The sequence below is a fragment of the Chelon labrosus genome (genome assembly GCF_963514085.1).
Source record: "Chelon labrosus genome assembly, chromosome: 4".
In the NCBI taxonomy this organism is placed as follows: domain Eukaryota; kingdom Metazoa; phylum Chordata; class Actinopteri; order Mugiliformes; family Mugilidae; genus Chelon; species Chelon labrosus.
Window position 1 is genome coordinate 12,135,176 of NC_140340.1, and position 16,812 is coordinate 12,151,987.

Here is a 16,812-nt window from a genome sequence, read left to right on the forward strand (position 1 = left end):
AAATGACCAAGACAGCAGCAACTAATTTGGACTACTAATGCTTTTTGGTTGCATTTAAGATTACGAATACTTGAAAACATGTTGTTTTCAATTTCTTGCTAAGAATTTTATGGGAAAAATTGATGTAAGGTTTGGCAGCAGATGGGTTTAGCTTAGCATAAAACTGGAAGCGGAGGAAATTGGTAGCTTTGAACACAATAAAATACTCCCTTTTGCTAAAAAACGCCGGTTAGTTAAGGTCTCAGATTAATACCAGGGGTATGGTTGACTCAAACAAAGACGTATTCTTCTTCTACTTAGATAAATTCAACAAAATAATCATGATTCTCCAACACTTTGTTGTTCTGGATTAATCATAACATTGTTGCAGTTATTTTCCTATTTACCATTTCCAGTAAACGTACCCGTTATGTCTTGTAGGATTCAAAGTGACACAATAGTGCTGTTTGATTCATTCAATCTGATCCACTTTGCTTTGTCCTTTATTTCAGTCCTGGCAGGCTGCTGTCGTATACGGTATGCCGGCAAATGATTCATAATAAAAGCCCCGTTAAGGCATTATACTAAAATACGACCAATTACACTTATCAAAGAGAGGGAATCTGAAATAAAGGCATGTCTCTGATACAAAGTATGCTGCAGATAAAAGCCTGTTGCCCACTGCTGTTGAGGTGAACAAAGACCCTAGTCACTATTTGAGGAAATACAGTTCTCAGCTCACAAATGAACACGTCCTACTACTTTGTTTAATCTGCGCTCAGACAGAAACACAGATTCAACACATAATGGTTTTGCCTTGGAGTCATGTGTAATCTCTTGGCAAGAAGAGGCTAGGTGCAGTGCATTGCTTGTTATATTCCTGTTTGTGTGCAGAGATATATTTTAGACCTTTAGAGGTGCTAGTATGTGTTTTTGGATTTTGGAGCGTGCCAAGCCAGCAGTATCCCTTGCTTCCAGGTATTATGCTAAGGCTAAGTGCTTATGACTTAAAACATGAGAGAGGTATTGATCTTCTTATCTACAGTAATTGTCAAAAAGTGTGTTTCCAAAACTCTTTTAAGGTCTTATGGAAATGCTGACAGTAAGTAAGTATTAAAATAGTTGGCAACGTTTTCTCAGTCAAAGAATTTTCCAGACAGTCTCAATGAATAAAATTACATTTAGGGACACATCCATGCATGCTTCACTGGAAACAAGCTGCTGCAGGGTGGGGCCACACCTCTATTATCTGAGAATGCGAACATGAGTGGATCAGGGAATTCAGACAAGATGCCCAGGCAGGCATGTGGGATTTTCTGCTCCCCGCTCCCTGAAAGCCCCCTTTTCTTTCGCTCATTGATCGCAAGGAAGGGGCTAAGCTGATAGAGGCATGAGGAGAAGTGATAGCAGCATCTGGGAGCGTCTTTCTTTATCTCCTTTCAGATTAAAAAAAGAAAAAAAAAGAGGAGGGGTCACTTATATCCCTTTGAGGGTGACCTGGGAAAACCACACCATGGTACAAAGCGTGGCCAAAGGGGCTGCATACCTTGGCTGCAGAACAGAGCAGAGAGTGACCACAGTGCAGAGGGATCGCATCAACAGGTGGTTAGACTGCGGTATCGGTTTAACAGCAGATGTCATTCAAGTTTTGAGAGAGTATATTGGGTTTTGTCCAAAAAAAAAAAAAATCTTCACATAGTCACACAGAAGGAAAAAGAGATGATTCAGTTCTGTCTGCCTGAGTGTCTGGTAGTGATTACAAAGACCTTGCTGGATAACTGGGTGACGAACACCAGATTCTGTGAACACTTGTGCCCCGTCATTGCTGATTTATATAATTTTTTTTTAGGTGGTCGTAAATTCATCCATTTAACACCGTGTCAAGGTCGTGTTTCGTTTTGTAACATTTTTCTTGGCTTTACGAGGCAATTACGAGGGCTGATCTGTAACACGCAGGAATGCTTGTGGGAAAATGATTTTTTGCTGACAATAGAGCGTATGCACGCTTTGAGGAGGAGTGTTATCATACTTTGCTCCTTATCTCACCACACCGAGGGCAGTATTTCAAAGAAAATGTGTTTTAGCATGTTTCATCTCGCAAAGATGTCGTACTTCTACCGTGTGCGTGTAAGATTACCACTTCAGTGCAGTTAATATGCCATGTAGCTTTCATTGTAAATTAGCTGTAGTCTTTATCAGACTGCATCTAACAGCTGGGTTTTTTAGAGTTAAAGTTTATAAAAAATGTTGAGGCTAATTGTCTGCACACACGTTGGCCCGGCCTGGCTTCCTAATCCCACATGAGAAACTTCTCGTCAGACCTCCATGAAAAGAAAAGATGTGTTTTCATCACAACTGAACATGTTTTCCATTGTCTGTCATCTCTCATAGCAATTAGATTTGAAAAGTGAGTCAGTAACAAAGAAGAAAGTGAAGAAAGTTTCAAAAACTAGAGATTAAACAATGCCAATTTTAATTATTTGTAATATAAATTAGTACATGTGTTTTCAGTTTTCAAGAATGCCACATTTTCTACGCGTTTGATAGCATTCAGTTTTGTCAAACAGTTGCTTTTTTTCATTTTTATGTGCATAATTTGAGCCACTTTTCTCCGGAGGAAGTTTGGTGTGCTTCAAGGGTGAAATCCTGAATGGAAGGCCGACAAGGCTGTCAGACACCTGAAGTAGGTCGCTCTTAACTAAAAACACATTTTGACGAATGTCCGCTCGTAACGCAGAAGGTTTTCCATCTGTCTGCCTGTCCAGTCTGGAGGTAATGACCTAACTGTCGGACTTGTGACAGCCCATCAGCGGCGGCGGGATCCCATTCTAATGCCTCCGTGTGTGAATCCGAGTGCAGAGGTGATGAATGTGGGCTATCAGCCGGCGACATCTGATGTCCCTGAAGCTCCAGTGTCGTTCGACCTCTGCGCTGCCTGCCAGACCAGATAGCTGACTGAGTGTGCGGCTGACGAGCAGACAAGGATGGAAGACGAGATGGGATGTTTACGGAGAAGGAGTGGCGATGTGTACCATCTTTGGATGTTCTCTATGTGTCGTGCAAGTGTGGTATTTTCATGAGTTTAAATGCCGCAAGGGGTATCCAGTGGACTGTCATTGGGTTGCAGTGACCGCCTACACGTGTGAACTGTGTAGTATGAGTGAGATCCATAACGATGAAAGTTAAAATCCCTAAGATTTCACGTGTTGTTGACGAAGAGCCAAACAACCTCACGTCGTTTTCATAAAGAAGCCAATGGATAATCAGATGTTTTTAACAGCAGATAGGCACAATAAAGTTAATGACATATGACTTCTGGTATATTTAAATATTAAAATATTTAAAATGGTTTTGCACTCGGAAAATTCAGAAACTGACTGTAATTTAGTTTTGTTAATCAATTTTTGACGAGCCTTTCTGGTTAGTCCCGAGCTCTGTGTCAAATACTTTGTTTTACCTTTATTGTGATTGCCACACACACAAAAAAATGTTTTAACACTTCGAATGTGGAGCAGCAGCAGTAGGGAACAGTCTCATAACGTAACCCACTGAAAGTTTTACATCTCTTTGGGAAGATGGTGAGAACGAGTATTAAAAAATAAATGTTGGGAAGAAATTTGTGAGAATTACACGGGTGACAGCCATGTGCCTATTTCTGTTTACTACCTGCATGCTACGATGCTGCACCGTGACGGCAGCATTTCACAGTTGCTGAAGGAGCTCAGCACACCGGCAGCTGAGTAGCTTTCTTGCAGAGGATTCGTGTCAGGATTTCAACATGTCCCGTGCAGGTGGAGAACTTCATGCTGTTTTTTATTCCCCGTGAAGTAACGAGGCGTTCCGCTTCCTTCTGCTTATAAGTAAAAGTTGTTGTAGCTTTTTGTTGGGGGTCGTTTTCATTATCATCGGTGCATCTCAGACTCGGCTGCGCGGAACAGTAGGGGCGTTTGTCCGGATCCATTGGAGCGGCACTTGAACGGGTCCTCCGTCGGGTCCTCAGGTTTTCTCTACAAATAGCGCAGCACGAGTGCAGGCTCAACTTTCCCCAATCTCCACTTTCCCAAGCACAGTCTGAAAGAGTGCAAGAGAAACAGAGAAACCTTCCGTCTGATTCTCCAACAGCTTGGAAGGTAATGGGAGGACTGGGAGAAAAGCTGCTTTCTGTGCACCAGAGCTCCAATTATCTCGCCTCACACCCGGCGTGTAACTTAAACTCACAAACCAGTGATCGGCCCTGAGCCATTTCAGAATAGCTTAAACACTGCTGTGTAAGAAAATCTGTTGCAGTGTTTTGTGCGATCTCAATGTGTCTTTACTGCTATTGATATGGACAATTCACAACAAGACTTTTTACTGTTGCTGTAACCAGTAATTAATCTATTGCATGCCTCTAGTCATTCAGTTTGGACTCTTGTGAGATTCCCTTTATGTTTCCTTCCTTTCATAACAAGAATTATCCATAACCCCATTGAGACAAGACTTAATTGAGGGGAAAAAGAACAAACAGCTTCTGTAAATTAATTTAGGAGAGTTTAATTATAGGTTCGGCATCATTAGCATACTACCATGCCATTAACATTTGCATACTCTGTGTGTGCGACAAAGATGAGCAACCTGCACACATTTCCTGCGACTTTCTCTGTGGTTTGGGCTCCCCAGTTTTATTGTGTGCTTTCCTACTCCTGTAATTATAGGCACAGTGTGAACAAAACCCATTTATTTTCCACTCCTTTTTTCCAACTCCTTTCCAGAGTTAAAGTCCACCGGCACAGCTCACCACTTCTCCTTCCTGCTGAACTCGACCGACTACCGGATCCTTCGCATGGACGAGGATCACGACCGCATGTATGTGGGCAGCAAAGATTATATCCTCTCTCTGGATCTGCACGACATCAACAAGGAGCCGCTCATAGTAAGAAATGTTCCGCAGAAACATTAAACTGAATGAGCTTGACGTGAGTTTAAAGCGAACCGGCTTGTTTGCTTCTTTTTCCCTGTCAGATCCACTGGCCTGTTGCCCTCCAGAGGAAGACTGAATGTGTCCTGTCAGGAAAAGACACAAATGTAAGTATCCGGAAAACAAAAACAACAAGTATTCAAATAAAGTGATTTAGTTTTTAATAAGCATTCATTTATTGGATCCTGGACCAAAACTTTATCCATTTTCGTCCACTCATCCAAAGTCTGGTCGCACTGACAGCAGGCTTAGTGAGGTATTACCAGATGTAAATGATTAGGAGGGAACCCAAGAGGTTCCCAGGCTATAATATGAAATATGAAATCCCTCTAACGAATTCTGGGTCCAGCCCAGGGTCCCCTCCCAGCTGGCCATGCCTAGATGACTCTCAAAGGGGAGGCACCAAGGAGGCATCCTAGTCAGATGCCCGGGCCCCCTGGATTGGTGATGCAATTAGCAGCTGCTCTAATCCGAGCTCCTTAAGGATGTCCGAGCTCTTCATTTCTAAGGCTCAGGCTCCAGCCACTCTGCAGAGGAAACTCATTTTGGCTGCTTGTATCGGCAGTGCTGTTCTTTTGGTCAATATTCATTGGTCAAAGTTCATTACCAAAGGTGAGGGTTGGCACGTAGATGCACTGGTATCAGAAGCTTTGCCTTATGCTTCAGCTCACTCTTTACCAACAGTGCAGCTCCATTTTACCACATGAACAACATCCTAGGATACTTCTCTTTCACTTGGGGCACCCCCAACTCGTAGACAGCAATCCAGACAATTGACTAGCATGTGGGAAAAAATATCATACCCACTGACCTTCTTCTGCATTAAATATTACCTAAACATGATAAAAAATGTGTTTTTATAACAAAAAGCTTCTTAAATGATGTAAATACTAAAACTAATTAAAAAATAAAATCAACGAGGGGGTAGAACTGTTGCCCACGATGCACTTATACTTATTAAAATGCACAGCCCGATGTTTATACAATGAAATTAGCATAGTTTTAATTATAGTTTGTGATGTATGCCAATATTACAATATGTTATCTTCCAGAAAGAAGGTTTGTTTACTGAAACTTGTCTCAAATAACAACATTTGTTGTTTTTTTCTTTTCGATCTAATTAATACTTGTGAACATAGTCTCATAGTCTTTTTCTCATAACCCTAGTCGTAAGCGAATTCATTTTAGCATTTTTACAGAAAACATGTCACGTTAGAATCGGTTTAAATGCTACGTGAATCCGAGTTAATTTACGCCAGATATTCCTCCTGAATGTTGAATGTTTTGTTCATGTTTAGTCACCCCAGATCAGTGTCACATTTCCACAGAAATGAGGGATTTGTTGTCAAATATTTGCAGTCTCCAAGTAAAAGAGCCATTTGCACAAAGAAACAGTAACACCATGGATTTTATATTACTGCCTTGTTAGTAAAGATGAGATAATTTACTTGGTGCTATGGAGCAACTTCAGGCAATAGAGGCTAATGGAAACCGTAAACATGTTGCATCCAATATAATTAATTCTGTAGATACACATACAAGCTGCTGTAAGGTTAACCGACCTCCCCTGTACCAGCGGACAATGCCACACCTGTGAACCTGGATCCTTTTGGACCCGATGCACATTTAAGCGTGTTGTGTGGCGTCACCCTTGTGTGAGTCGTTTTGGCGACTCTCCTGATTTGAATGGGGTCAATAGAGGACATTTTAAAGCTCCTCCCGATGTGTGACGCTCTTATTTACTGTCTCTACATCCCTGATTGCTGATTGCGTACAGCTGCCACCGATTAAGCAGGAACTTGAAACATGCGACATTTAGTCGTCTTCAGTGACAGCCGAAAACATATTCCATGCACTAACCTGCACACATCTCATACGTATAATAGATTTTTTATTTATTAAATTTTTTTTGCAGAATCTAATTTCCTTTTTTTTGCACAGTAATTATTGGACCCTTTGCTGTCCAGACAAGCAGACAAAACGAACTGGCCACTGGGAGCTCGTCTGAAGTGTTAATAAGATTCAGACATTCAAACGCAGCCACCGCCAGTGCAGCCCCCACAAGGAAGAGATGGAAACTCATCATTTAAATTCATATAAAAAAAAATAAAAAAGATCTTTCTCCTTTGAGTTTGTTCACACATTGTGCCCCCACCCTGAAATACACACACGCACACACATATTTGTGGGTGAGTGTTGGCAGAGGCGGTGAGCACCGACAGAGTGATGAAGCTCTGGCTAATAACCCTGCTCTCCCCTGCTGGTAGAGAGCGCGGGCTGCTGTTTATCCAACTGGAATGTTCATTTATGCGTGTTTGGTGACCCGCGCCTCTCACCGCCTCTGGCTGCATCATATCGGCCCCACGTATGTTCATGTACGCACATGTGAGCCTATGTATGTGTTTGTGTGTGTCAGAGGTGGGGTTTGAAATTTCATCACTAGAATAAGAAATAAAATTGGCTGCCGCCAGATATCTTGGCAATCCTGGTCTCTCTTTAGTGAATGACAGATGATGACAATTCAGCAGCAATTCAGAAGGGGATGTCGGTTCAGGCAGGAGGTCAGAGGCAATCATCCCCACTGTGCTCTCTGTGGGGGAGCACAACTGTGCGCTGAATAATACACACAAGCTCCCATGCATAAACACACGCGCGCGCACACACAACAACACGTCCTCTGAAAACCTCTGACTCGTGCATCTGTCGTGTAGCGAAGATCTGCCAAAATGGCTCATCCCCCACCGTGCATACAATCTTTTTTTCTTCCTTTTTTTAACTTGGTACATCCTTTCTTTTCTCACCAGCTGTCACTGGCAGAAAACATGACGGACGAAATCCGAACAGATATCATCAGCTTGTGCATTTCTGTAGTTTTGAGTTTTGATTTGGGTGGATTGAGACCAGGAAGGCAGACAGCTGGTCAGGCAAACAGAGATTAGGAAGACCTCGAAAGCATTGAGAAGCTTTCACCAGCAGCGCCTCTTTGTCTTCAATATGAAATGAATTTACTACTTAAAAAATGGTCAATTCTAAATGAATCCCATCACTCATGTACTTCCAAAAAACAAAACAAAAAGACTAATTGGATTTTAAAAGCATTTTCTCCCCAAAAACCAAAAGGTCTTGTTTGTTTGGTCTAACCAAAATGTTTTTCATTTGTCACGTTTGACAGAACGCTGAATTGGGTTTAGCCTCAAAACCCTGAAGCAAGCACACTCCACATCTCAGCGGCGCTGCTTTTCTTGGTTTCTGCCACACACTTATATGGTGTTTGGAAACATTTTCCCTCCGACAGTGTGGTCTGATCTGAAGCCCGGGCTAGGCCGACACACAGAGCCAGGGATCAGAGCTGCCAAATGCAAACCAGCCAGCAGAGGAAGTGATAGATGGGATGGTTTTAAGCCAGGCGGAGTAGGGAGTTATTAACCATCAGTGGGGCATTACGCATTACGTAATTCCTTTTTTTTTTTTTTTTTTTTTTTTTTAAGTCGCTAATCCTGTTGTGTTTTTTTGTTTCGCCCACTCTCAGGGGGAATGTGGAAACTTCATCCGTCTGATTGAGCCGTGGAACCGGACCCACCTGTATGTGTGTGGAACGGGCGCGTACAACCCCATCTGCACCTACGTGGACCGAGGACGTAGGTCACAGGTAACCAAAGACACGAGCGGGCACCCGTGGAGACATTTTGCCCTTTGCTCTGCGATTCTTAGAAACCCGTATCAGTCGGTCAATCTCGGGTCACGGAATCTCAATCTGCTCCTGCTCCTCAGTTTCACGGGCTTCATAATTTTCTGCCTCTTAGTTTTCATCGATTTACGCTGTTTCACGGTCTGGGGGTCTCAAAGGAGAAAGGGCTCATGGCTTGTCTCCTCGAGGTCTCTGTTATTATTGCAAAATTGCCGTTGGTAAGGTACCTAACTGCCACTGCTTAGAGATCACTGAGGCTCCCATCTTCTCTAACCACCGGGAATAGCTTACTGACTCTGTATCTATAAAAAATACCCCTCCTCGTGCCCCCTCCCCCTTCACCTGTTTATACACAGCAGTGCCTGTGGCCTGTCTTTCTGTCTGGCTCTGAAAGGCCATCATTACTGATGAAGCCTCTCATCCATCATCAGCCTTGTAGCCCCCTTCCTCCATCCCTCCCTCCCTCCCTCGCTCGGCGGCCGAGCTACGGCAGCTGTCTTCCCGGTTATAGTCGACACACTTGCGTTCAGCGCTCCTCCTGTTTGGTCTCGCCGTTCAAATGGGGCGGGTTCATATTTCAATGTAAAGGTCAGTCTGCCTCTTGTCATTCAGCTTCTCCCGTGACGGCCCAAATGCTATGTTACTTCACACTGTAAAGATTTTTCTCAGCGAGAGCAGACGTAAACACAAGCCACGTGTTCAGAATCGCAGACGGGGGCTTCGCACATTTTTAGGCAACTCTCAACTGCAGACTTTTGCTTTTACCCGCGTTGTGCCTTATTGATGCTGTTCAGCATCGTACATTATGTGTACTTCATGCATCATTCATAAATGTTGACAGTTACACTATGTGAAATTGTATTTACTTGCCTTACATGTTGATTGTTCTGCTGCTTTTTAAATGTTGTACTCTTCACTTCAGTCAACACTTCTGTGTCTTTCTTTCTTTTTCTAGCGCTGCATGATTTTTTTTGCATGGAGTTAACGGCTACGTTTGCATGAGTCTAAGCCGACATGTTAACTAAAAGTTTAATTCCACCCACCAGGCTCTCTTCACTCCACTTTAGGCCCCACTTTGGCCTCTTTTGGCATTCGTCTGTCCACCTTTCAGAATTCTTTGTCGGGACAACTTTTTTTTTCCCCACTTCATCTTTTTGCACTTACTCTTTTTCCTGGTCTGTTCATGTCGTGTTCGTCAACGGCTTGAGTTTTACTTTGATCTGGGCTGTCGAATGTCAGGTAATGAGATGGCCCGCTGTTCCGTGTGTCTGTTTTTAGGGGTCCCACTTCCTACAGGCACCCCAGTCAGGAGGGAGAACAAGTCGAGCAGCCGACTTCAGCACTACATCAGAGCCCTTGGAGGCGAAGGTGGGCAGACGGGAGTTTTGTAGAATTTGGTGCCCACCCGGAGAACTTTATAATTCACAGAAGTTGGTGCAACATGGCTAGAAAGAAATGTTTGGAGTTTTTCTTTTAAATATATCTTGAGGTATTAAGGTCGTTTTCTGACCTACAGAGTCTCTGAAAAACTTTATTTTCAAAAAATATCAATGCAATGTGTTTTGGAAAACAAGTACCACACAACAAAAAAGAGGAAAATGTACAATCCCATCGCCAGTGGGATCTTTAAATTGTGAAATGTCAACAAAGTTTTGCTCCTCAGATCTTCATCGGCTGTATAAAAGTGCCAAATCTACACACATACGATTTGCAGCATTTTTCTTTAAATACAACATAGAAACAGTTAACCCAAGCAGCTGTTGCCATCTATTTTTTTATTTACACAAATGGTTTTCATCACCGCACATTTTTGCGATTCCGTATCCTGTTACCAAAAACAATATCCATGAGCCGGTTACAAACACAGCTTCGCCATTACTCTGCTTTTCCTTTACATATTTCCCACCTGTCAGACATTACTGGCCAGCTTCAAAGTACCTGGCAAACCACCACGTAGACACATACTCAGTGTTGACACAGATGTTCAACGTGTCCTCTTACGCCGCGGAATAATGAATTCTTGCGTGAGCCACTAACATCAGAAGCATGGTGGATGAGTTTTGGATTGCTCTCAGCGTTTTCCTCCACCTCTCCATCTCACAGATAACCGGCCTGGTGTGCTTTTTTTTGTTCCCCTCAGCAGAGAGAGCAGTGCTGTGAGAGAGCGCTCAGTGCCTTTTTAGGATCACAACTCACATCTCATCATTGTTACCGTGTTTGCCAGCTGATCACATTATCAGCTGGATGTTGCTGTTGGCATCTAAAGATAAAAATAAATAAAAAGAAAAGGCTCCCCACACACAAAAATGTTCCTTAAATGTAATAAATCTACTACCAGGTTTTTGATATTTTTCCTCTCTACCAATACAGGAATACATTTTTCGTCTTGAGCCTGGTAAAGTGGATTCTGGGAAAGGAAAATGTCCTTATGACCCCAAACTTAACAGCGTCTCTGCTTTGATCAGTAAGTATATGCTGTTTTTTTTATTCTTTTATTTTATTCATACAACATGTGCAAGCAGCTTTAAGAAGAACAACCTAGAAAATACTCAGTTTGTAAATGTTTTCTTGTCAGTTCATTGTGCGTACATGCCGGAAAGCAGCTGTTTGCAACCACATCAGCGCTGCAGATGATTGTTATTTAATTTTTTTATTTAATCTGAATGCTGAAAATATATTTAGCTGCTACAGCTGCTGCCACGCGGTGACAAACTCTTTCATTACTTTCTTTATTAATACATCAGTTGACTTCTAAAACATTGTCTGAGCCTTTTTTAAATTGCTTTTGTGGTTCAAACCCCATGATAAAGTCAAATAGTCACATTTAGAGTCTGAAACCAGAATATATTCACCATTTTTGCTTCTAAAGTCACTAAAATTAAAAAAAAAAAAAAAAAAAAAGTAATGAATCATCTAATTTATCAACTAATTCCCTCAGGTCTAGTTGGCTTTGTTTGTTCAGGCGGATGTTGCTTGTGAGTGGGTGGTCTTTTGTTGTGAGCAGCTTACAGGTGGTCAGACACGGCCGTTGATCGGTGACCTCCTGTTCTCTCTCTGTGGCCGTGTGCGTGAGAGGCAGCGACGGACAGAGAGCCTCTGTTTTGTTGTTGCCACGTCAGCTCAATTGCAGCTGACCCGAGCAGAACTGTAACACCAAGAAAATCGCCTGCATGTTGTCTTAGATAATTGGCAGGGCAGAGACATACCACACTGACACAACAGAGGAAGGTGGAATTTCCCTGGTATGGGCTTTTAGGAATTTTTTTTGCACCGTTTTACAAGCTTTCTCTCGCGTACCTCCTCAAAATGTCCCTCGGTAGACGGCAAAGGTTGCAGCTTTTTTTCATGTATTGTGCACATAAAATAATTATCAGAAAGTTTCTATCCATTCCAGTGCCCGATGTGATATAACAGGGTCTAACTGTGTCTGCAGTGGTGATTGCTTTCTGTGACCTGTTACCTATACGCCGTGCATCCAACTGACATTAAAATAGCTTTAAAAATGCAGCTGCTGTCCCTTAATTTACACCGATTTACCTATTAGTATGAGTATGATTACAGTATAATTATGTTAACATAACACAGATACCTGTGAACCATGTACTGTATTTTGGCACTGTTTTGTCATCATGTAGAGTTTAGGTTTGTAACTTTGGCATGATCACAGCTGCTGTTTGTGCTCATTCGGATTAAACCTGGACGGATGATGCAGCTGTCCAACCAGACTTGCCAGACTACATGTTCTGTACTTTAACCTGTTTAAAATGTTTTCATCTATCATGACTTCACCTCCGCAACACCCCTCTCATCCTCTGTGACTCACAGATGGAGAGCTGTACGCAGGAGTGTACATTGATTTCATGGGAACAGACTCTGCCATCTTCCGTACGCTGGGGAAGCAGACAGCCATGAGGACTGATCAGTACAACTCCAGATGGTTAAACGGTAATGCCTCAAGTCGCAGCTTGCCCTGCATCCAGCATTATTTCTTTCACTCATCTCTCTCCTCTCTCCGTTTTAATTTATTCCCCAGCACCTTGAGAACATGCGGCTAATGTTTCACGCAACTTCCCAAATGTAACTTCGGCACCGTCCTGCACATCGTCCCGTTTCTCGAGCAGTGCCATCTAAGAATGTTGATCTTTCCGGCCTGCTCCACGCGATCCATTAGTCATTTGAAACAAAGCATAAAATTCACTACACTAATTGTTAGCTGCATGCCTGCAGACTTTGACAGCAGGGTCAGGAGTGTTGTAGCGTGGGGAAATTAGTGAATGTCAGTAAAGACAAGACACGTAGTGGCCTCCACTATAATGAACTACAATTGTCACAGTGATATAAATCCTGGTTGGGTGCTTTCGGTGGATGTTGCCAAATCAATCACAGCATCCCCCCCAAGTGTTGCCTGCTCCCGGATTTTCCACTGACCCTGTTGCCCTGACAACAGTCCCCTGGCATTACACTGAATCAGGACACCTGAGTCCTGCTAATCAGCCATGTGAAATCTCTCGGATATCCCCCCCCCCCCCCCCTTTTTTCTCCTGGTTACCCCCCCTCCTCTTGGTTTTGGCTTGTCCCCATTTGGGACCACGGTCTGTCGCAGCGGGGAGGAGCTCCCTGTGTTGCGTGTCCAGTGGTGACCCAGTGAATCAGCCAGTGAGACGAGAGCGCACTGGGGTGCCATATTGAGCATTGTCGCTGGGAAGAAATAAAGAGAAGAGATTATGAACAGTTAAAATGTGGTTCTGGATGATATGTTATAGCAGTAATCAATGTCAAAAAACAAGCCTTCATGTGTCTTTACGTTTGTGAGGCTGGATAGGTAGAGATGCGCTATGAAATCAGACTTAGGACCACTAAGTTCTTTATTGTTTTTTTTTTTTTAAATGATTTACTATGTGGAAACGGGTCATTAATATAGATCCCTTCTTGATGCAACCACAATGCTTGTTTTGTGTGCAGAGAACCATCACCATTTCTAAAAAATGTCATAGTTTAGTTAAAATTAAGTCTTCCAACTTCAGTCTGCCAAATCCTATGTTAAATACAGTACAGTTCTGATGAATTGGAAAAAACGTTTCTTTTACCAGGCTAGAAACATGTTTACTTCTGCTGTAAAGTTAGCTTTAACATAAAGGTCTATAGGGATAGACTAGAGCCAGCTTCAAGTGGCTATTCAAGGAATAGCAGTTTTTGGCTCTTCGTGTTGGCTTCATTTTTTAGCTCCCGAGGTCCCTGCTTCTTGGATATCCATTTGATATGCCTAACTCATAGTGCTCGATGATTTTTGTACGGGTCTGTGTATTTTCTTCCCACATTATTTACATTGGAAGCATGTGAGGAAGGGATTTCTCAATAGCCAGTGGGAACAATAGGAATGATTACAGCTGCCAAAAATGTTTTTAATGGACATATGAACATGAGAGTGCTGCCAAATTTTACAAAGCGATGTAAATCCATAATTTAGGGACGGAAAATAATACAGGATAATGGTTTAAATGCACAATTTTTGTTGGATTGTGCTTTCATTAACCTTGTCAGAGCATCATTCTTTTAAGTTGGGGTTAATATTTAGAATAAACCCCAGTGAAATCTGAACCCCAGAGGATTATCTGAAAGTTTTAAGCACAACTAAAGCCTTTTTGTTTAGACCAACATATTCGACAAGACAGCTGATGAGCTCCTCATTCTATCTTTCTTTTCTACAGATCCCACATTTGTCCATGCACACCTAATCCCGGACAGCGCTGAGAAGAATGATGACAAACTCTACTTCTTCTTCCGCGAGAAAGCCTCTGAGATGGGCCAGAGTCCCATGACCCAGTCCAGGATAGGGCGGATCTGCCTGGTGAGTTATCACACCATGTCAGCAAACCTCATGTTGATCGTCGCCAGTGAAAGGTCTATATGTCTCCATAACGGTTAGTTATAGCCTGTCGCCTGTTTTTAAGTCTCTTTGAGGCCCAGAAGGGAAGGAAATTCCCCATGATCATCAGTAATTGCTGAGCATGAAAATTGTAAAACACACCAATTACGTGTTAGAAGACAAAATATTTGGTGTTGGACTCGGCAGCTAAATTTGGAACACCTTCTGTTATTTTTCTTCCTCTGGGTGAAATGTTTGGGTGGCGACGTTAACTTTAATTCATGTCTGTACACATTCATCGACATCTATAGAAAACCAGCGTTGTGTTTTAATCAGCGCTGTACACACACAAATAAAGATTCTGTGTCCAGAACTTTTAAACCATCTCTACACGGACGTTAGAAAATTTGAAATCGAAAAGAAATAAATTACACAGGACTATATGTCTACAGCCATGCTAGGTACTCTAAGAGGTTGTATTCTGCACAGGATATGCTGCCATCAACTTTCTCATAGGCAGTTTAGACTTCTGCGCTAAGTTGACGCAGAGGCTACGGCGACAACGCAGACCCCTACGCGGACCCTAGCGCCGTATCTGACGTGCACCTCCCCAGAAATGTAGCTACGCACCGCGGCGACACAGACCACAAGAGCTGTGATTGGTCTGCTTGGTAGTAGCATATTTCCACTTTAGTATTTCCACTTTAGTATTTTCCGGCTGCTTCTCCATCTCCACAGTTTTCGAATTGATTGTTTTGGATCAATAAAGATGGAACACATCGAGGAAAGGTTAACTGAGGAGGTTCGCGAAAGTTTCAGTCGCCATTGTTGAAAGTAAAGCAGGAAGTAGAAACAAAAATTAACCCAACTGGCAAAAAACACCCAGCGCCCACTAGTGTTTGGGTGCGAGCCATTTACACTTGTGTACGTGCATAGGTTACGTCGTCTATGTCCCGCAGAAGTATAAACTCCGCTTCACACTGGGTGCTTTCATTTATCATAAATGTCTTGTTGTTTCCTTTGCATCTTATACTCTCTTACTCTTAGTCCCGTCATCTGTAGATGAAAGGCAAAGGTGCAAATAGAGAGAAATGTGATAAACTTCATCCGTGCATTTATCTCATCACACTTTTGCAACTCTTTGGATTAAGTTGTTCAAAACTTGGCCAGTCTACCAAATTCTGAGATATCACTCCCATCCACACTACTCTACACTGGCTACCTGTAGCATTGATTATGAAATTTTACTTATTACTTTTAAAGCCCTGGACCAGCCGTTTGTCTTTAAGTGTAATTTGTGTTGTGCAAAAGTGGTGATATCTACTGTAGAAATAAGTCAGGGTGCAGAGTCAGTGGCATGGAGATGACCTCCAACACAACAAATGTTATTTTTACTTTTACCAAAGTACCTTTTCCAGTCAATGTTACAATAAATGAAGATAAAGTAGACACAAAATGTATTTCTTCCAGCCTTACATATTATTTGGACCCCAGCACCAGCCCGTGAATCATTTTTCCAAGGCTTGATTCTCCGTCTCAGTGGGAGAAGTTGGCTGACCTCTGGTACAGGCTGGCCAAGCTGAAGCACAGAGCTGATCTTTATTCATAGAGCCCGAGCTACAGCGGGCTCAGTGCTGTTAGCGCGGCCAGTTGTTTCAAACAGCTGTTCTTTAGATTCTGGTCGAACTTGTCCCGTTGATTGATTTTTGGAGCGGTGTGAGGATGACTACTGTGTGTCTCTGCCTCACAGAACGACGACGGGGGACACTGCTGTCTGGTCAACAAGTGGAGCACATTTTTAAAGGCTCGTCTCATCTGCTCCGTGCCTGGAGCCGACGGCATTGAGACACACTTTGATGAACTAAGTGAGTTGAATTATTATTTCCCATTTAAGATTCTCCCTCCATCTCTGAGGCTTTCAGAGCATCTCTGGTACTTCCTTTCATCTCTGGACTTTTTACACCCAATTCCCAGGCATGTGTACACCTCCTGTTGTCCAGTTACACTCAGCATTTGCACTTTTTCTTACTTCTTTCATATGGAAGCTAAATTGAACTATTTTCTAAAACACTTAATGTGGCATTTAACGGATCCCAATGCAACCTAATGGAGGGCCTTTGCCTGGAGAACGTAACGAATATGTCACAGAAAAGCTGCAGATGGAAAGCGAGAATTCTTTAATGGCCGTGTAACCACAACAGCTCAAAACAAGGGTCCTCAGATAAACTTCTTGTCGACAGATTCTGTATCAACAACTCTGTCATTTGTAGAGTTCTCCTCACATTTGCTTTGCATAGTTTCACCATGATGTTAATCCACATA

The 16,812-nt window shown here is 42.6% G+C and overlaps 1 protein-coding gene across 1 annotated transcript in view; it reads left to right on the plus strand.

The window, feature by feature from the left end:
* The window catches only part of LOC311487579 (semaphorin-3F-like), a 48,019-nt gene that overhangs the window by 21,111 nt on the left and 10,096 nt on the right, over positions 1-16,812 (plus strand). Inside the window, exons 2-9 of the mRNA XM_084543905.1 lie at positions 4,731-4,891; positions 4,981-5,043; positions 8,466-8,585; positions 9,903-9,992; positions 10,995-11,088; positions 12,450-12,569; positions 14,333-14,472; positions 16,241-16,355. Of these exons, the coding sequence (XP_084400031.1) occupies positions 4,731-4,891; positions 4,981-5,043; positions 8,466-8,585; positions 9,903-9,992; positions 10,995-11,088; positions 12,450-12,569; positions 14,333-14,472; positions 16,241-16,355 (903 nt within the window). The remainder of the gene's footprint in view (positions 1-4,730; positions 4,892-4,980; positions 5,044-8,465; positions 8,586-9,902; positions 9,993-10,994; positions 11,089-12,449; positions 12,570-14,332; positions 14,473-16,240; positions 16,356-16,812) is intronic.